This window comes from Sinohyriopsis cumingii, chromosome 1 (assembly GCF_028554795.1).
Source record: "Sinohyriopsis cumingii isolate HCF-2022 chromosome 1, ASM2855479v2, whole genome shotgun sequence".
NCBI lineage: Eukaryota > Metazoa > Mollusca > Bivalvia > Unionida > Unionidae > Sinohyriopsis > Sinohyriopsis cumingii.
The window spans coordinates 86,798,328-86,820,215 of NC_142961.1; the positions used below are offsets into that span (position 1 = coordinate 86,798,328).

General features: G+C 35.5%; 1 protein-coding gene across 1 annotated transcript in view; it reads left to right on the forward strand.

Moving 5' to 3' along the window:
• Window positions 1-21,888, forward strand: part of LOC149807289 (RNA helicase aquarius-like) — a 141,861-nt gene that overhangs the window by 13,100 nt on the left and 106,873 nt on the right. The window contains exons 4-10 of the mRNA XM_089964880.1: window positions 3,795-3,830; window positions 5,487-5,532; window positions 8,221-8,295; window positions 10,248-10,379; window positions 13,496-13,564; window positions 16,606-16,783; window positions 18,184-18,362. Coding sequence (XP_089821006.1) covers window positions 3,795-3,830; window positions 5,487-5,532; window positions 8,221-8,295; window positions 10,248-10,379; window positions 13,496-13,564; window positions 16,606-16,783; window positions 18,184-18,362 — 715 coding nt within the window. The remainder of the gene's footprint in view (window positions 1-3,794; window positions 3,831-5,486; window positions 5,533-8,220; window positions 8,296-10,247; window positions 10,380-13,495; window positions 13,565-16,605; window positions 16,784-18,183; window positions 18,363-21,888) is intronic.

Consider the following 21,888-nt stretch of genomic DNA (forward strand, 5'->3'; position numbering starts at 1 on the left):
AGTTCTGAAGATCCAATGCAAGTTAAAAGCAAATGGTTTTGAAGAATGAATGTAGATAACAGCACAGGGAAGAGGATTCCACCCCAATTTCTCTCCATGCCATCAGATATAGATCATTCCCTGACAATACTGAACCCAATCTAGTTCTCAGATATGCTCGATGATCTGATATCACATATTCCATCCCTACATCTGTATACATGTACAGGGGAAAGACATCCAGTTGCTGAGACCTACTGTCTTGTTCCATGACAGTTCCATGCCACTATTGTGACCAGTTAGTTCCTTTGTGCCAAGTTTGTATCACAGATATAGGCCAGCCCATATCTTCAGTTCTTACAAAGAATCATCATCTCTCAATCCTTTACTCTCGAGATTTAATCAGTGCTGCAGCTGACATCAATATCCTAGGTCACCTATATTTTAGGCCATTATAATGATACTGTTCCCCAAGTGGCAGCTAAAACTTGGCTTCTTGGAACAAAAAGGTCCCGTCTCAGGTATAGGAGATTTTCACTTTATCTTATTTTGGGTGGTCCTTTGCAGGTTGTGTGTTGGACTTGTGTTGACAGTTTGTTAGACATGAGTGCAACAGGCTGTGGTGTACATTTATCCTTCCATCTTTCCAGGAGCCCTGAGGACATTTCCTCACTCAGTATCATCTATTACATATCAGAATCCTGTAAATGAAAACCATATGGAAAGTTTTCCATAGGTGGCAGGAGAATCTGCATGGAAGGACATTGTCATTTTGTGCAACATCTCCCTTGTGGTGAATTATCTCAGAAGACAAGAGGGAATAGAGTCTTCTAGACCTTTTCATTTGTCATATTCCATATTGGCTATAGGTATTTTCAGACTAGCTGTCCCAGAATCACTTAATACAAGCAGAATGCTTGTTTCATTCCTTGGTTTTCACTTGCATATATGACTGCTGGGAATGACCACTGGCAGATCTATTGTTCACAGGGTGATTGCAAAGTTCCCAACCTTTGTCCCACCAGCCACACATCTGATGGCTCGGGTTGTTGACATTCCTTCCCTTGATTGGAATGGTTTGGATGTGCATGTTCACCTTCCAGCACATGACCTGTTTATATGTTTACCCTCCAGCACACCTGTTTCTGAATGTGATACAGAAAGCAAGAGAATTGGAGAGTCACCTTATCCTGATTGCTTCACTCAAGTGGAAAACATCATGGATCAATGACCTGATCAATATAGGGTGACCTTTTGTCTATTCTCTGAAGGTATTATGATCAGGTAATGTATTATAGAAAAAACCAAATTTTTCTAATAAAATATTTTTCTTCAATAATGCATACCCTGTGCTAATAAACAAACATCTCCATTCCACTCCAGTTGTAACTGAAGCATTCACAGGATTTAGAGCCAATCCCTGTATCAAGGTGAGATCATTCTAAGTGCAATCTAGTTGGACAAATAACTTAGCTTCTTAGCTAAAAAGTTTTAGCTTGGGAGAGCTGGATTTGTGAGGTAAAAGTAGTAGTTCTCTGAAGACATTATGATTGGGTAAGTATTATTGAAGAAATGTTTTACTAGAAAAAATTAGATTAAAAATTTCTTCCTCAAATTTAAAACTTAAAATAATTGTACATCTTTTCCACTATCTCTACTCCTAACAGAATTATTTTTAAATCTCAGTCTGAGGTGAAATTTTGAAAATTTTAAACAAGATAATTTTAGTGAAACCAGATCATGACCACATTTCTTCAAGCATCTGGAGTCCAGGAATCGAAAACTCTGACTCGGTTTTGAGAAGTGAGTGCCCATGACAAGAAACTTGAGATCTAAGACACAGACACTTGCACAGCTGAGATTTTTTAGAGATATTCTGTCGCCTGGTAAAATGACAATGTCAAGTGTTAGTTAATTTGAGTCTTGTTGATGAGATATGTTCAGTGCTTGTTACAAGATTAAATTGCCTTGTCAGATGAACAACTGTAGCAGGTGTAGTTATGTAAAATAACTGTAACTGAAATGAATAATAATTTTTCTAATTTGAATATTTATTGAATATATTTGACTAGAAATAGAATGTTCATTAGTGCTGTTAAAGGTATTATGTCCAATTTCTGATTTGGTATTTATTGACATCATCCACATTCCTACCGTTTTGCATCTAAAACACTGTGAAGTAACTCATCTAAATCTAATTAAATTACATTTTAGGGCTCTTGGGTACTTTTTTTGAGGATTAAAATGAAAAAGTCAGGTTGATGTTGGTGTCATTTTCCCTTGTTATCTTCAGACTTGGTACAGCCGTAAAAATTCCTTGAGGATGGACCATAAAGAATGACAAAAACATGATGATTTGTTCAGGTTGACATTGGAACTATTTACAAATTTCTTTGGAAAATGGTTTATTCAGAACAAATTTGTTTGAGCATGTAACCAGTTCAATTTCATACATTCATTGCTGCTCACTGTAATATATCATACAAGTCCACATGCATGCTGGAGATGTCTGGCAGGACTGTCATTTTGATTGACTTGAAAAGTCAGATTGTACATTGGAAGTTTCTGCTAAGCCATAGTCAGACTTGATACAAATTATTGACCCCATTTTGTATGTAAGATGGGCATTGCAACAGGTGTGAAATGGCCTTGTGGCTTCCATAAATGTTACAATGTAGCATCTACCAGGGCCAGGTACATGCATGGGAACTAGTTTCATACCTCGGCTAAGCTTGGGAGTGGACCATTTGGTTTATGGGTGAAGAAAGATTCCAAAAGACAGTTGAATCAGTTTTTAAAAGGCATTGGAATGGGTTTTGAACAACATGTATTACATTGTACCCATGCACAGCAGAAACAGTAACAAAGTTTTATTGTTACATCAAACTCTTGAAACTTACCGTTTAAATGTCTTTATCCTGTTAACTGGACTATTTACATCATAGTATAATGAATCTAACATCTGCATTACTAACTTTAAAATAAAAAAAGGAAGGCTAGGATCACATTGTAAGCATATTGCTGACTCCATACAGTATAATGACTTCAAATCTTGAATAAAAGAGCCAGTGCCAAAAAATATATTAGAGTTACATGTTAAGGGGAGGATAATTGGGAAATGGGGGAGGGAGTGATCATTTGTATGATTGACTACAACTGCTTCTGATTGAAGTAATATCTGATGAGATTTACAAAATGTCCGAGCTCTGGTTGGTTAATTGATATGTAAAGGCATGGTTGAGTTTGATGTGATCCATATTTTATACCATTTTCTTCACCAACTTAACATATTTCATGTTATCATTTCAAGTATTGAGTTATAGCAGTCGTGTTGTAGCTATTCAGAATGTTGACATTCTGATTACCATGTGTGTCAGAGGTTTAGGTGAATTAGCCTGTTTTAAGTTGTTCTTGTATAATTGATCAAACATTATGTAGCCTACATTTTGCCTTGTTTGTTACTTTTATGAAATGCTGTAAATTCTCTAGGTAGCAGATGAATTTTTGGATACCAATTTTCTATTCAAACATTTACAAAAAAAGCAATCAAATTTAAATGCTCATAAATTCATTTCAGCTCAGAAAATAACTACTAATAAATGGCCATGCTTTCATTGTAAAAAAATATGTATTAAACTGTATTTATCTTTGTATCTAACTCACCGTCATAATTCTGATAAGTAAAAAGTCCCAGTAATCGGATACCAGGTAATTGACAGTTCTCTCATCATGTGGAACTTATGAAAATAGAATATCTCTAGAATTTGTACAGAATGAATAAATGTGTATATCTGTTTATTTTGTCTTTCCCACAGCTTCTCAACCAAAAGAGTGATGATGTTGGAATTTAGGTAAGTTTTCAGCCTAGGCTGCTATTCTCATCTGCTGTCCTACATGAAGATCTGCTGACATCCACTTAAGGGTCATGTTCTGGTGACCTTTGATTTAGCCAATGGTAATGCAGTTTTCAAAAATCTGTAAGTGAATCAAATCATTTGGCACACATTCATGCTCTTCATCCACACTGCTCAGTCTCTAAGTGCTAAGATATAAGACTTAAACTGATTGGTTGATAAAATTAGTGATTATGGTAATAATATAGGTTACCAGAACATGACCCCTAAGTGGTCACTGTTAGATCTTCATGTATAACAGTGAAGATCTGATTTCAATCAGATTGTATCTACATCAACATGTATTATTATCTCACTATTTTGTTATATCCATACTTTTTAAAAAGCATTGCCTGTTGCCACCAAAAACATCACCAGGACTCCAATTTATACAAAAGCACCACTATGTCAGTACTTTTTACAAAGGCACAGTTGGCTGATCAGGACAACACCTTTTATAAATGCATTGCTTGGACAACACATGGTATGAAAGCACCATCAGGAGTAGACTTTTTACAAAACCACCATACAGAGACACCAGGACAACAATTTATACAATAGCAAGGAGACAATATAGTGAGATGATGGCATATTTTACTGTAGATACAGCCTTTGTGTGGTTTTGCAGATGGGGTGGAGATTGGTTATTTGTTAGTGTTTTCGGGATTTTCAATACCTTGTCATTGCAGTTCCAATGGTTAAATTCGCAGATTGTTAACAAATTATTATAAAATTGAGCTTTTTGGTGGAGATTTTGTTGAAAAATATGTGTACAGTTATCTTTTTCAAGAATATGACCACACTTGGGTAGAAGTCATTTAATAGTCGAATATAGACCTATAGTATTAGGTGTCATAGAAAAAATGTTTAGGCCCAAAGCATGAATGATTGCTTTATGCTTCAGTCTCAAACAAGGAATGGAACAGTCAGAAAACATTATAAACATTTTTCCATGAGAGGGCTGGATTTCATAGGTAGCATCATAATTGACAAAACTTTTGGACAGTTTTCATTTATCATAAAAATGAAACCTATTGATTCTGGAGTCTAAATTTCAAAATTAAGTCTAATAAGAAAATAATGGTTTCTGAATAGTAAATTTAGTTTAAGACTGCATACCTTGTAAAAAGGTCCTGGTCATAATCTCCAGTCAACAATGTCCTGCTATTTCTTACATAAAGGACTATTAAACATATGGCAGACATATAATTTGTCATTCATGTTTTCTGTTAGAAAAACTAAAAACGTGTGTTTCCAGTCTATTGACCATCCCTGTTTTTCATTGCTGACCTTAGCACTTTTTCCCCCAGGTTAAACAAAAAGTGTAAAAAATATAAATAAAATTTGTGCATCTAATTGAGCTGGTTTACCCAACTACTTGAAGCACTTAGTACATCATATATACTAATCATTATAATATATATAATGTTAAAGCAATGGAAAGCTACCTACCTATGCCAATTTTAAAACCAGTGCAATAAGAAACATGCATATTTGGGGGAGGGGGACTTATTTAATAAGGCTTTTTGCACAGTTATGGCCAAGTTAATAGGATATTTACAGTATTAGTATATTTTTGTTTAAAAATAATTGATATTATTTGCTTTATTTCAGTCAATATCTTGAGAACTATTTGTGGCCAAATTATGATCCAGATAGGGTAAGTGCTATTTATTCAGAAAGAATGGATGGAATGTTATTTCATTATTATATTTATTATCTTTCTCTTTAAAGGAAAGATGAGATTGGATATTACTTTGTCAGTAATGATGTTGAATTGTTGTTGCTTTAATGTACAAGTTGGCAAGAAAATGGAGTTGAATATAAAGCATGTTTACCTTGGACTCACCACTTAATGTCCGATAGGCGAGAGTGAAGTGTAATCTATAACACACTAACCTTGGACTCATAACTCAGTGTACAATTTCTCAAGAATACAGTGCAGTCTATAATACACTAACCTTGAATTCATAACTCATTGTACAAGTAGTCAAGAATGTTTTGGAGTCTGTAACACTCTCCACTCAATGTGCAAAAGGTGAGAATGGAGTGTAATCTATAACACACTAACCTTGGACTCATAACTCAGCGTACAAGTTGGCAAGAATGTAGTGGAGTCTGTAATTCACTAACCCTGGACTCATAACTCAATGTACAATTTTGGCAAGAGTTCTGTGGAGACTGTAATTCACTAACCCTGGTCTCATAACTCAATGTACAATTTGGCAAGAGTTCAGTGGAGACTGTAATTCACTAACCCTGGACTCATAACTCAATGTACAACTTGGCAAGAGTTTAGTGGAGACTGTAATTCACTAACCCTGGACTCATAACTCAATGTACAATTTGGCAAGAGTTCAGTGGAGACTATAATACACTTACATTGGACTCATAACTAATTGTACAAGTAGAATGGAGTCTGTAACACATTAACATTGGACTCACCGCTTAGTATACAAGCTGGCAAGAATGTTGCTGTTTATTATTTATAATATAGAAAGAAACACTGAGCACAACATTTTGAATTTGAAAGCGTAAAATATAAATAGATGAAAAGCAGTTTTTCCCAGCCAGCCACATGGAATAGATACACTGCTGTATTTTTAACATATGGTACAGTGTTGCAAGAAACATGTATACTGTGCTTCTGTTCAGTGGTAAATGATGAGATAAATGGGTGCAGGAAATGGGTAAAAGTTTTAAAGATTTTTGTGAGGGAGATTGATACATATTTATAACATTATTTTGCATCTGTTTGAGTACTTTACCACTCAAGAGACTGTACTGTATTTTTTTAAATAGGATTTTGATCATCATGTTTTGTAAATAGTTTTATGTCATTAAGATCTCTGTTAAGTATGATAATGAGCAAGTTTCACACACAACATGATCTTGCATTGATTGGTTGAACTTGTCAAGATGATGGCAGCTATTTTTCTTGTTAGATTCTGATTGGACTGGTTAAATAGTCCTATGTTATATAGCTGATGGACAAGTTTTTGTTTTGAGCAAGATTTATGCATGTTTATTAGGTAATCTTGTACCTGATTCGCTGAGTTTGTTACCCATCATGGATATCAAACTACAGTTGGATTTTGTGCCAGATTGGTAAAAATGACTGTCTTAAGTTGTATAATAAATAGGCACATAATAATGGATGGTTTTTTATTAGATTGGCTGTCAGAGCTTGTTACTGCTTTAAAACTACAGACTATATTTGTCATCTGGTTTTAATAAAACCTGGTAAATAGGTTCCTGTGATCATAATCTTATATGAGTTCAAAGAGGCTATACATTATAATTATGCCTTTGTCTTTATAACTTTTTTTTGACTCTTAAAATAGGTAAAATTGGCATATCTTGTTTGGTAGATATTTTACACAGGATTATGCTTGATATTTTGAATTTAGTTATGTTCTTGGAATACTATATAGCCAGCTGATTGAAATAATCATCTATTATGCATTCCATGTAAACAATATTAGAACGACGTGGGTCTCATCTTTTGACTGTTATTTATACCTTTAATAAGTAAGTGTCGTTTACTTACTTTTCTCTCAGAAGTTACTATTTTATGCTTTTGGATTATTGCGAGGCATAACATTTTATGGAATTCCTATGTCCTGTGTTTTAGACTGGAATATGCTGCTGCATATACTCGCTTGTAAAGTGAGTCCAACTGCAAACTGCACTGACCTAGATCTGCCATTGCATGATGTGCAAGCATATCCATGTCTATGCAGTTCGTTAGGAATAATTGGTACAACAAACAGCATAGTCCCTGATCTTCTGGCTCATTATGTGTTGGCAGATCATGTCTATGTTGTTCACATTTGGGCTCGTCATATAAGTGAGTGTATATGATAGATAATGGATATAACATGAATTACTGGCCCCATCACTTTATTGTCATCACTGTAATGTAATCTCAAAAAAAATGCATTGGTTTGGGAAATATTTACTTATACACCTTCTAGGAAAAACAATTGGCATTTGAATTTTATAAACAAAGTTTTTTTAAATTATGTTGTTAAGATTGATATTAACAGTATTTATAGGTTATGGTTCTCAGGATAGTATGAAATAAGTAATGATTTCTCAAAATGTTGTATGTGTTCACTTATTGTCAGGTCCATCTGCAAAGAAGACAGACCCTGATCTGCCATTACTTGCAGGTCAGCATATGTTTCGCTTCTTCTGCATAGTACTGTTATATGATAGCAGATATGGGTCTATGGAGTTTGCAGTTGGGTCAGACCTACATGTGAGTATATATGGTTGGTTAAAAAAGAACATGGCAGGAGAACTGATCTTAATATCTACTTTCCTGTTTTATTTTTATTTGTAGTCTGTCCATGCACATTTAATGTCAGTGGCCCTTATGGTGAATGAGAAGTTCAGGGAGAGAGTACCACCCTGGGATGTAAGTTCTGGTTGATTCTTTTTTGTTTTCATGTTTTGATTCATGTTTTCTGGGGAAAACAGCATTTCCAAGGAAGAAAGGAAAAAACTGCAATAGATTTTACATTCTGAATTGTTTTCTTTAATTGGCATAAAAAAGCTCAGTAGGTACATGCACATTTATAATCTTTAGAAAGTTTCTCTTGATCTTTAAGCAGTCTCCTAATTTTATGCTTCGTTTTTTTAAATTGGAATTTGGTAATTTTTGTGACAGTTGCCATGTTAAGACTAGATCTGTGTTTTGAAGTACAACTGTATTTTGTTTTTGTTTGGTGACTGATAAGATCTTTTCTGGAAGAAATGCTTGGGTGATTTACTAACATTAAAAAAATGAGTGGCTTTCTCGAAGTAATCTTATTTGCTCAGCAATCTTCCCAGGAGAACTACTGACCATTTACTTAGAGTTATGAAGTTATAATTTGAATCTATATTGTAATGACGCCCTCTATCTCAATTCTGATTGGATATTGCTGTGAACCGATCCAATCAAACTTAGCGGACAATGTCCTTTTCGCTGTCTGTCCATGTGGGGCTGGATGAGAACATGCCCCATTCACCCCGTGGGTTTCCCCTGATCTCTGAACAAACCTTTAACATGTAGGTGTGATATGGCAAGCCTTTGTCCAGTAGGCACGATCGATTGCCTGTGTCTAATCAAGATTCCGCTCTCTGGCAGGTTACATTAACCTTGCATAAGAGATTAACTCTAGCACATGGCAATGTTTAGACATCAAACACATTGCCATGGCAATTATACATGTCTTAATACCTGGGCTTAACGAAAAGGGACATACTATACAAATAAATTTTGATTTCTCAAAAAGAGTACCAGTCTTTGATGAATTACTACAATCCCTCTAGGCAGTAATTGCACAGGAAAACTATGTATTGATACATTAATGACTAGTAAGATTATAGTTCCGTAGCATCAGGTGATTATAATCCTTCCAAAAATAGCATTTGCATGAGTGAATATTCCACTCGGTATCATTTGTGTGTATCATTACTGCTATGAATTTTGACAAGTGATATAGGACATGAAAGTCAGTATGTATGCATTTCTAGATTAATGTAAATGTATTTGCATAATGGCTATACACCATGTGGATTTTGTGATCTTCTCCAAACTATATTTGAAATAATAACTTGGTTCTAGCTCATTTACTTTAACCCAAGTTTGTGGATGGCTTGCACTTTAGGTATGGAAGAAAGCTTGTTGATTTGGGATCCAAAGGTCAGTGTTGAAGGTTGCTCAAGGAAAATGGTTCCTTGACCAGTGTTTGTGGATGTCTTGCACATAGGTCAAGCAAGAAAACTATAGATTCTAGAGGCTAGAGGTTTCAGGTCATTTACATAGGGAGTCTTTTAAGAATAGAATGGTTTTGGCGCACTAAGTTGAGTGTGTTCAAGTACTTGTATAGACGACGATTGGGACAAGCATATAATATGTCATTCACTGTACTCTTCTTGGAGGCTGACTAAACTATTCAGGGCATGTATAAGTATAGTTCCTTGCAAGAGAACCATTTTATAAATAAATGCTTGAAATTATAACTGGATGTACAGTTTCAAAGGCATGTTTTTGCCATACAGTCAAAGGTACAAAGAGTGGAAATATAATCTTGTCCAATATTGTACTTTCATTTCTTCTTAAGCCTTTGATTTTCATGAACTTGTGACATATTAAAGTCTTAAGAAAATTTTAGAGCAAATGTTATTATCATTTTCTAAGAGTTTAAGAAAACAGTGTTTGTTTAGTAGTGTAGATACTTGACTATGGACATAATTACAAGAAAGTGTTTCACTGTGATGATACTCTTCTAGATCATTCATTTTCAAGTGATAACTCTTTGCATTTGTAGATTGTCATTCACTGAAATTTGAATGACACTATTTCATTTTTTTCTTCTTCAGTGTTTCAAATCAAAGTCTGAACATTTTCCACGTTTCTTCCACAAAGTCATGTCTACAACTTTACAGGAAGTGGTTTCCCTCCAGGAGCAGGCTGTGCTCATTATGTTTCTCATCCATTGTTTCAACAGTCTGGTAAGTTCTATTAACAAACCAGCTTTGGTCCTTTTTTTTTCAGTCTTGATTCTTTTTATAGTAATACTAGAAACTTGTATATCATTATAAAGTGAATTTGCTTATCTGAAAGGCCAGATATGTAGCTTTCATTTCAAGCTTATCTTTGAATCTTCCATACCTGAAAACCTCATATTTGTTATATTATTATAAATTTGTACTGCATCATTCATGAATAAAATTTCTTTTTTAAAATGTGACCCTCACAAAAGTTGACGTAGATATTATCTGCCTCTGATATGGATCTAGAAGGACATATCAGCTAAAAAATGAACACCGTAATGTATAGATGCAGTGTAGGAAAAAGGAGTGACATATCAGCTAAAAAATTAACACCATAATTTATAGACCTCATTGCAGGAAAAAGAAGTGACATATCAGCTAAACAATGAACATCGTAATGTATAGACCACAATGTAGGAAAAAGGAGTGACATATCAGCTAAAAAAATGAACACCGTATTGTATAGACCTCAGTGTAGGAAAAAGAAGTGACATATCAGCTAAAAACTGAACACCGTAATGTATAGACCTCAGTGTAGGAAAAAGGAGTGATATCAGCTTAACCCTTTACCTCATAGAGCATAGTGACAAAGTGCAGCACGCTATAAATAGAACACCTGTTACCTAGCAGACCGCATCCGCATAGGCCTGCCTGTGAATTGTTAAGCAATGTAGTGGTGTTACGTTTAACAGCAGTTTTAACCATTTTACGTTTAAGGTAGACATCTATTATATATGGAAAAATTGAAGAGTGAAGTCCGATTGTTATAGCTGTGTAATTATTTTTCACAGAAGAATATTTAATGTGCTTTAAAATCGAGAGAGAACTTATTCACCGTCATGTCAGTGAGGCCGCGTGACCGACCGTAGCTGCCATTTCCCATACTCGAAATTTACACGTTTTTCGTCTGCGTCTACATCACTAAGTCATCTGAATTTGATAATCAATAAAAACTAATTGCTGCTTACATAAATATCATAGCCTTTACCAAAGTTATTGAATCTTTCGTGGTTGAGATTCTACTCGTGAAAACTTCGTAAGTACTGAATGAAATCCTGCCTGTGAACTGTTAAGCAGTTTAGTGTATGTTACGTTTAACAACAATTTTAAGCATTTTACATTTTTGGTACACATATATTATATGTGGAAAAATTTAAGAGTAATGTCCGATTGTTATAGCTGTGTAATTATTTTCCACAGAAGAATTTTTTTATGTGCTTCGAAATCTTGAGAGAACTCGTTCACCGTCATGTCAGTGAGGCCGCGTGACTAACCGTAGCTGCCATTTCCGATACTCGAAATTTACAAGGTTTTCGTGTGCGTCTATATCACTAAGTCATCTGAATTTGATAATTTATAAAAACTAATTGCTGTCTACATTAATATCAGAGCCTTTACCTAATTTATTGAATCTTTCGTGGTTGTTATTCAAATCGTGAAAACTTCGTACGTACTGAATGAAATCCGCAGCTGCCATTTTGTCGAGTGGAGATTACGACCCAGTTACTTTAAATAGCTGATATCGACCAGTGCATGAATAGCGACCACGTGATCTGACGTAATTGTCATTCGCAGAAATCAATGTAGTATGTAATAGGGGGGTTTTCCCCGAAGGTGGCGCTACGAAAACCATCTCAAAATGGCTGATGTTTACAGCAGGCGTCAAAAGGCGCTTCTATGCGAATCTTGCAGAGGCGTCAAAAGGCGCTTCCATGCGAATGGAGTAGAGGCGTCCAAAGACGCTTGTATGAGGTAAAGGGTTAAAAAAATGAACACTGTAATGTATAGACTGCAGTGTAGGAAAAAGGAGTGACATATCAGCTAAAAAAATGAAACACCGTAATGTATAGACCGCATTGTAGGAAAAAGGAGAATAGTAGCTCTTTTTTTTTCCTTTTTGATCACAATTCATTCACAAAATTCAGACATTTCTGAATGTTTTTTACAGATTCATATATACACAAATTTCAGTGCTGTTGCATGCTTATGTGTTTAAACAATGTTATTTATAGAACAGATTCTATGAAATGAACACATCACTGATATAGTCCATTAAATACAGCTTTGTGTTATTAGACACAATATCAGAGCTATATTAAAAAACAATGTTAACATTTTTTGATTTTTAAAGGTGATTATTTTATATCCCAAATTTTATCATGAAGCATGGGGATGTAATGAAATATTTTTTCTTAGAATTAGTGAAATTAGTCAGGGAGCCAGACTAACTTTACAGCAGCACCTCAGACACTTTAAACTGCACCTGTTTGTTCATGCGAAGCATCTGTATAAACAACTGCCTTGCTTGGCACTCTGCATCAAAAGGTTAGTGTTAGGACTGGTCTGCCTGGTGTCAGGATAATGTGACTGGGTGGGACATCATGCTACATGTCTGCGGCATGATGCCTCAGTGCTAGACATCACTATAAACTGTCACACTGCAGACATTGTAGTGCTATGAATGAAAAATTGTTAAAGCTATGTTAAAAATCCAAATCACGCACACACACACCGTTAAATTGGTCAATCTTAACGGAAAAAAATCAACTGCCTTACTGAGATGGACTCATCAGGGTTGGCAGTCTGTTGTGATTAAAGAAGAAAAGATTTCTGCAGAATAATATTAGTTCTACATCACTAACATGGACCAAACATTGTAAATGGCATGAGCATGGGATAAGAAGCAACCCATTGATGTCAAAAGGTCAATGTCACTGACTGAAAGAAGAAAAGTAGTTTTTTCAGCACACGAATTTCAGTTAACTACTTAGAAGACTTAAATGCCAGGCTGTATATCATATGTCACATATGGTAATCTAATTGTTGTCTGACATGATGCTACAAAAGGTGAGTGTTGTTGGATAAATAAAATTTTTTTACATGAGAGAGTGTTCTGACACTAACAGATGGTAAATTACATTTCTCTACAGGAGATAATATTATGACACTTAGAGATGGTAAATTACATTTCTCTGCAGGAGATAATGTTCTGACACTAACAGATGGTAAATTACATTTTTCTACAGGAGATAATGTTCAGACACTAATGGATGGTAAATTACATTTCTCTACAGGAGATGGACTTGATTAGAGAGCAGGTTCAGAGGTTGGTGTCCCTGCCCATTTGGATGAACCTCCTAGCAGTAAGTTCTCACCTCAGTTCTTTTAAAAAATTGCAGAGGATTATTGTCCTTTGTGTTTCATAGAAAATCTTTTGATTCCATCTCTCCCTCTGTCCCACTTTCATTTCTGCAATTTAATTTTCTTAATTACCACTATTTCTTCTAAAGCTATGTTATCCATCCACACACATATGTTGAGTGCACATCCACTTCCTCATAAATACTGTCTTCCCAAGCTGAGAAATATGTTCGCTGTATCTTGTTTTAGCATCAAAAGTGCCAAAATATTGTCTGTTTGCCAAGATGAATATCATATGAGAGTGGTTTCATCTAGGATAGAAGGATGGGTAAAAAATTCCATTAATCCTCAGTTACTTTTGTTTGTGTCTGGTCAGAATGCTTTCACATGAGACCTAACATATATATTCCAATATGTGCCTTTTCATCAGTTTTAGTAATCCATGAAAGTTTTTTTACCTAAGGGATGTTTACTCCATCTGTTTTGTTTTAAATTTCATGTATCATTATTGTGGATGTATATTTTGGATTTAAAAGAACCAACATCAGCATGCAATGAGTTAATTGGCATTATCTTAATTGCTTGCCCTATTGTCTATAGTACTTGCAGTTCATCACAGTACTCTATCTTTTCTGCAAGCTTTATTTAGTAAATGATATTTTATAGTACAGTAAAAATTGTTTATAACGTTTCACAGGGAGGGGTCATGGTTCAGCCTCAGAGGGGCATGGTTAGAATAAGTTCTCATTGTTTATGCATGTTCTTAAATTTGTGTGTTTTAGTTGAAGTGTGTGAACAGTGATAATCTAGTGTATAAAGACCAGAAAATAAAATTTTATTTTTTATTTATATTCTTTACCTTGTTAAAGTGCACACACCTTTCACTCCTAGTATTTTCACTTAAATTCCAAATTTAGAAAATCAGTGTCATTCCATCAAACACATAAAACTTTGACAAGCATATTAGAGTTGTTTCATGTGTTCAGTCACATTTACACTTTATTCACAACTGAAATTTGCAAAGGTTGCAAAGAGAATTGGTTGTATAGTCAGACATTTTATGTCCCATCATATGCTTTGTACTCAGATTGAGTCACTGTTTTTGTTTGAAGTGTTCCTTGCGAAAGCATGTTTTATCAGATAGGTGAAAAAGTTTTCTACAATATTTATTGAACATCTAATTTTTGAATCATATTCAACTCAGGGCTATTTTTAATTCCAATGGAGGAGAAAATTGCATGTATGTTTCAATTATTCACATTTCTATCTTTGCTCAACTGCTAATTGGGCTTGTTGTTATGATTCAGTCTTTTTGCAGGTGCACTTGTACTCTTGTCATCTTTATTTGCTGATTTTTAAGAAAGGCTTTTGGGTCTTATGATGACTTATTGGATAACTTTCCACTTATATGTCCAATCAAATTTCCTAACATGGAGTGTTTGTTTCACATATTGTGCTTTTATGAGCATTTGATCAACTGTGAGTATTTACATGAGACAATATTATTTTGTTATGGCACATTACTTCTCATAGCAAAATGGATCACTTTTTGAAAGATTTGTTTGCCTGACTTACAAGGTATAAGAGACTGGTCTTTTGTAAACTGCATTTGAAAATTAAATTGCTTTTTTGAAAGATAAAAAACAAGAAAGGTATAGATATTTGTTTATATTAGGTAATAACAGATATATGCTGAATCTGACAAACATTATTTATGTAGAAATTGGTTGGGCTGCAAATTTAAAATTTGGATTCCTGAACCTTGATCTTGAGAACTTTTCAGACCTTGATCCTGTGATTGTGCTATTTGTTACTAAAAGCACCAAAGGCATTTAAAACTGTCACTTAATGTGAAACTACAAATTTGGGGATTAAAGTCGTGTCCTGTAGTCATCTGACTTTCACTGTGTGAAGTCATTTTAAATGATGAAACAATTTCTTACAAAAGCCAGTTGCAAACATTCCATAAAATTAAATAGGAATTAGTTTAAAAGACACATTTCAGAGAAAGAGTGGAGTTATTTTAATAAAATGGTAATTAATGAGTAAAGACTGGATTTTTTATTAGAGGAAAATTCAGAATGGAAACTCCCATAGAAGAAACCATCTTTGCAAACAGATTTACCAAAAATGCATAAAAAAATGTTGATGCATTAAAATTACTATTCATTTTAAACATTTGGTCCAGAGTTGTCAGTGTTTTACCATTAGCAAAGTGTTTTATAATGGTGCATATGATCAATATATACAATGCAGTTGCCACAATTTCTGGATGCACCATGTACATTTGAAATGCTAGTACCTGATTACTGTGAAAACACTCAAACAGACTCTATAATCAAACATGCTCTGAATGAGTCTTGGTCATTAACTCATTTGATGCATTCTAAAAGATGTGAATGTCTTGATAATTAAGGCTCAGTCTGATTATCATACGTTTGTGCTTTATTTTCCTTCACAAGATACACATAAATGTTTTGCAATTCATTCCAAACTATGGAGATTTATTTAGTTCTTTTCTTGCGCTCTGAAAGCAAAACATTTTAAGGCAAAAATCTGTGACTATTTCAGAAATTCTTGTGCCATTTGAGATTATCTATGATCCTAGATATAGACCATTCCAGTGGCCTAAATGATTAGAGCATCCACATTGGATAAGGGAGGTAGTGGGTTCAAACTCTGGCAGAGTTATACCAAAGACAGAAATGATACTAGCAGCTGCCTTACTTAAAAATTGGCACTCAGCATTAAGAGGTTAGTGTTAGGACTGGTTGGCTTGGTGTCAGGATAATGTGACTGGGTGGAACGTGATGCTACATGTCTGCTGCATCATGTCTCAGTGCTCAAAATCACTTTAAACTGTCACACTGTAGATATGATAGTGAGGTGACTAAAGTTGTTAATGGTACATTAAGAATCTAAATCTTACAAACACATCTTAGACATAATAGGTGAATGAATACAACTTTTGCAAGCCTTCAGAAGATCGTAATTTGAAGTTGCCAACTATTCTGTTCGTCAGCTTCCATTTTATTTATTGTAGGGAAGAAGAGAGGAGCTATTCAAAGGAAATCCTAAATACAGAAAATTTTACAATCTGATCAAGAAAAATGACAGTAAATTACCTGCAGATGTCCAAGAGAAATTGAGATTTGAGCGAGAATTCTTGCACAAGTTGTTACAGAAGTTCCTTAGTGTTCTTCAGTCAGTTCCTGCCACAGGTAACTATCTTGATAGACCTGAAAATTTACCACAGAGTTTCACAATTTCTGAATATTGAACCTAAATTCTGGAGATCATAGAACTAGTTGACCCATGAGATGGTAAAAGCCTACTTTCATTTGTAATAAGAATCAAAGGTATTTGCAGTTAGAAAATAATGGAATAGATGGGCCTAACAACTCATGGATTAAAGCTTACATCAAATATATGTACATTTAATTTGTATTGTTTATTGACATTTGTTAGTGATATCAGCATCTGTAGCTGAGTGAATTTTCAGGTTAGCATCATTAAATGTTGCTAAAAGTAACTAATTCATTTTGTGGACAAAGTATTTCAACACCATGCGAATTGATATAGAGCTCAAATCATCTGATTAAATACATGCTAAAACAGAGAGGTCAGTTTACTTAAAAAAATTTTGATGCGGCAATGACTGGAAGAGTTGATTTGTTTATTAAGGGGTTAGCAGCTTTCCTATTCGGCCGTAAGTTGCATTTGTTCGATTTATTTGCTGTATCAAATATGTACTCTTCCAACATTTGGGACAAACATGGTGAATTATATAAAAACAGACTAAAAAAAATTTTTTAGCATGTATTGAATGAATGGTGTTACACTGTCAGTATGGATTATGATTAAATGATTTATACACGAAACAAATTTGGTACTTTTAGTGACATATTGAGATGCTTACATGAAAATCCAATGAGAAACTGACATTGATATCATTTGCAATTCTGTGTGGAATCAACTGTTGTGATACCTGTATCATTGGACAGCTGTACTTGGATGTACTTGCATGTTGCAAGATTGCTATTAATGACCTACCTTGCAAATGCTAGGCTTGCTTTGTTGATGCTAGTGATCACCAGAATTGTCAAGGGCAATAAAATATTTTAGATGGAAATTCATTTCTTTTAAAACAAGAAATTTAAATGGTTGAAAATTTCAAAGTTTTTTTGTGTTATCTGCATTTTTTTCTTTGCAGATTCATTGCTGATAGACTAATTTTGATACATTAAAGTTGAGTTGCAAAAAGAAAATTAATTATCTTGATATCTGTGAATTAATAGTTTGGAAAGAAACTAATTCAAAGAGAGAAGGAATTATTACATTAAATTCCAGTATATAATTGGTGGAGACTTAACTGAGGACAAGATTCTGAATTGGAAATTTTCTAATGAGCCCTTGTCGGGTAAATAAAGTAATCAAGCATGTTATTTGGCCACTAGTTCAGACAATCTCCCACCAATCTTTAAACATGCATGCATATTATTTCATCTATTTTGCAGATTGGAAAATATTCCTGAAGAAATATTCATATTAGGGATTAAAATGACAGGTCACCATTGAAGCTCTTGAGCATTTCATTGTTTATATATATACAATTTTACAGGAAAAGTCGATCCCAGCGCTGTCTCATACTGTGAGAGGTTCTTAGAGCTGTTGATAGACATTGAATCTCAGTTGCCAACTCGCCGGTTCTTCCATGCCCTTATGGAGGACTGTCATGTAGTAGTTATCTCGCATCTGTCTGCTTTAGCCAAACGTCCAGAAGGAAAACTGTTTACAGAGGTATAGTTGCTAGTTCTTTTAGTACCTAAATTGTTCCTTTGTCATAATTCAAAACACGAAATATTTCCACCAGCAGTTATTGTGTTTTTGAGAATATTAGTGGAATACCTCATAAAGACTGTAAATGGAAGAATAAGGTTTCTTTTCTAACAGTTCTGATAGCATCTGCCAAAAACATTGAGTAGTTTAGTAGGCCAAATGGTTGATGTACCATGAATATACAAGGTTGTTAATTTTTTAGTCAATTTATTCATATATTTGCTGTTGACCTTTAAATGTCAACAGGCAAGGCTCACCTGCCTCAGACCCACATCCTCATGCTGTTTTATGCCACATCATTGTTAGTGAGGAATGTTATGTCCACTTTGTTGCTGCTTGGCTATCTATCTTTCATCTAGCTGAGAAGACAGGGAGTGAGCATGGTTTGGAAATCAGTGTGCCAGATGCCAGAGTAGTCGACAGGGCAACTCACTGTATGATGATAAATGCTGTAACAGTTTCCTGAAGTCTAGATTTGATGAGAAGAGGTACTCATTTACGATCTTCATTCAGAGCTCACTATGAGGTAACACTGTATTGTGTCCCTATCACTTTCCTGCTTTTGTTTGGAGGCCATATTGGGGAGGTTAGAAAGCAGGCTGTACAGGAATTTCCACTTCAGTTCTTCTTGCAAGCCCAGCCACACTGATCTTGTCAATGGTCGTGCCTGAGAAGGGATAATCCTTAGCAAAAAGACCACAGGAGTGCATCTCAGCAGCAGGAGCCTTTGCATGGCTAAGCAAATTATAGATGGTTATAAGCTTGCAGGAATGGTAGGAGGGGGAGGAGAAACAGTATCTCTTCCCCTGAGTTTTCCATCAACAGACAAGGACTTGTTGTCCCTCCCACCTTCCAGTGACTGACCCTCCTATAGGCATGGAACTTCTTTCTTGCCAGACATGAATCAGCTGCTTTCTGATAAATGATTGAATGATGCAGGTCATTTTTGAGTTGCTGCAGTTGTCTTTATAAAGCCCCCACTCCTTTCGTCATCCCACTTATTAGTGGACAAGAAGGGGATAGAGTCTCTGCTCATAAAGTGGGCAGTGGAGTTAGTATAGAAACTGGACTCCCTGGCTTTTACTTAAGACGTTTTCTGGCCATGACAGCCAAAGGAAAATTGATACCAGTCATAGACTTGAGGAAGCAGTTGATTGTGTGTCTGAAAATGAAATTTAAGGTGGCAAGCTCCGTATGACTGTCAATGTGGCACAACAAATATACAATCAGTCTGCCTGTCTGATTTGTATTTTTATATATCCATACACACAGTATCTTGCAAGTTCTTTTTCTTCAGTTAACCATTCTGTACATTCATTCTCAATCATAACGTATGGGCCTTCATTAAGAAATTAGACTGTGCCGTATTCAGCTACCTTCAAGAAGTCCTTCTCCATGCAACTGCTGTGAACATGGATCATATTCTGCAAAAACATGCAAGTTTAATATTTTTCAGAATAGGAACAATCTTCTATCTGTCCTTTGCTGTTTACAGTGGTTAGTCAATGCAGACAAGTTGGTCCTTGTCCCATCTCAGTATTGTATTCATCCAGGTATGGAACTTCTAACTTGTCTCAACCTGATTTGTTTTCTGTCCAGATGCATAGACAACATTGGAGACAATTTATGCCAGAATGTACATTGTGGTGAGGGAATTTCTTGAACTCTTTGGAATGCATTGCAATGACAGACAGACTCTGTCTCAGCTGCCATTTAATGAATCCTCTGCAGATGGTCTTTCAGGCAAAGTGGTGCCAGATCTTGGGATCACCAGATTATGATCTCAACCAAAATCAGTGACTTCTTGCTTCAGTTGCAAGACAGGGATTGGCTAGTGCAGGAATACCTTTGAAAGGCACCCCCCACCCCAGAAGTCACAGTCTGTATGAATACTAATTGGTTGGGTTGGTATGAACACTTCCTACCATGCTTCTTGATGGTCAGCAGCAAGTGATCAGTAAATAACAAGCTTTTCTCATCAGTCTCTTAGAAATGAAAACCATTCACAATTCCTTACATGCTTAAATGACAGTTTTGATGATGTTGGGCATCTCAGTGATGTTGAACAACCTGTTCAGGCAGACAAAATCACCCAAATTCTGTGTTCCTTTGTTGATGTGCTCAGTACCATTTACAAGTCTGACACATTCCCAGGCAGACTCAGTGACCCCACTGTTTCATTATCAGGGTGAGGCCAACTGCTTCATATAGAGTAGTCTTTCCATACATCTGTCTTTCATTGTGTTTGTGCTTTATGGGATTGACTGATATTAGACCTATTTGTGACAGTGTGGAAAAACAAAGTGCCTACTATCATTTCTCCATTCTTGGACTTGGAGGCCTGGGCTTTTGATGCCCTGTCAATCAGCTGGGAAAGGATGTGGGTATATTCCTCCCCCAGCAGTCTTAATAATAAAACTAATCCAGAATATGATGGACATTCTGCACTTCAGTTGTGGAGAGGATCTTGACAGCTACATGACCCTCTAATTTGAAAGCATGTTTTTACCAACATGCATAGGTTAACGACATTCTTTAGTTGGCTAAATTCTTAATTTTCCTCATTGAGTTCAAAATTTTAGCGCCAATCATGAATGATGGCTATTGTTCCATGATTTCCAACATGTTCAGACATCCTGGATAAGATAGTATTTGTCACAACAAAGCTCTTTCCAACCTGTTAGCCAATCTTGACCTTTTCAGGCTCCACTTGCTTACCTTGTTCTCTAAATGAAACCTTTCTTGGGTCTTGACAAGGCTTAAGTTCACCAAGTTTGAATCCTTATCTTTGACTTTACTGAAGCTTTACCAAACAAAACTTCCTTCTTTGTAGCACAAGCTTTCGTATGAGGGTGAGTGATATGCGTGCACTGTCTTGGGATCAAAAGCAGTTTTGTTCAGATGGCTTAGTTGTACTAACGACACAACCTGGTTTTGTCTCGAAAAACTGGTTGTCAGGCAATCAATCAAGAACCATTTTCCTGCTCTCTTCAATTGATCCATCAAGAGAAGTGAAGCTTCAGGACCCTGTTCATGCTCTCTGGTGCTAACTGAGGTGCATGATGAATGTCTGCAGCATCCATCAGAGGATTTTCCTGCTTATAAAGACTGGAAAGAGAGGCATAACCCAACAAGTGCTGGTCTTATGGATAAAATGGTTTGTTAAATCAGCTTTGTCTTAGCTCTCATGAAATACAGTACAACTCATGAATGACCTGGCTCATGAAGCACAACCAGTTTCAGTGAGCCTGGCCTTGAAATAATGATTCAATTTAACGGTCAGTGGCTGGCATGCCCAGTCTACTTTCACAAGCTTCAGTTTATGGAACATAGCCATGCAAAAGAGAGAGAACTGAATCTCGTTGGGCCACTGGTAGCTTTCCAGACCATTACCAAGCCCTCTCATGAGAGCACAATCTCAGTCCTGGACATCACTTTATAACTTTCACTGTATTCACCACGAAATCTTGCAAGTAAGGCAATAGCT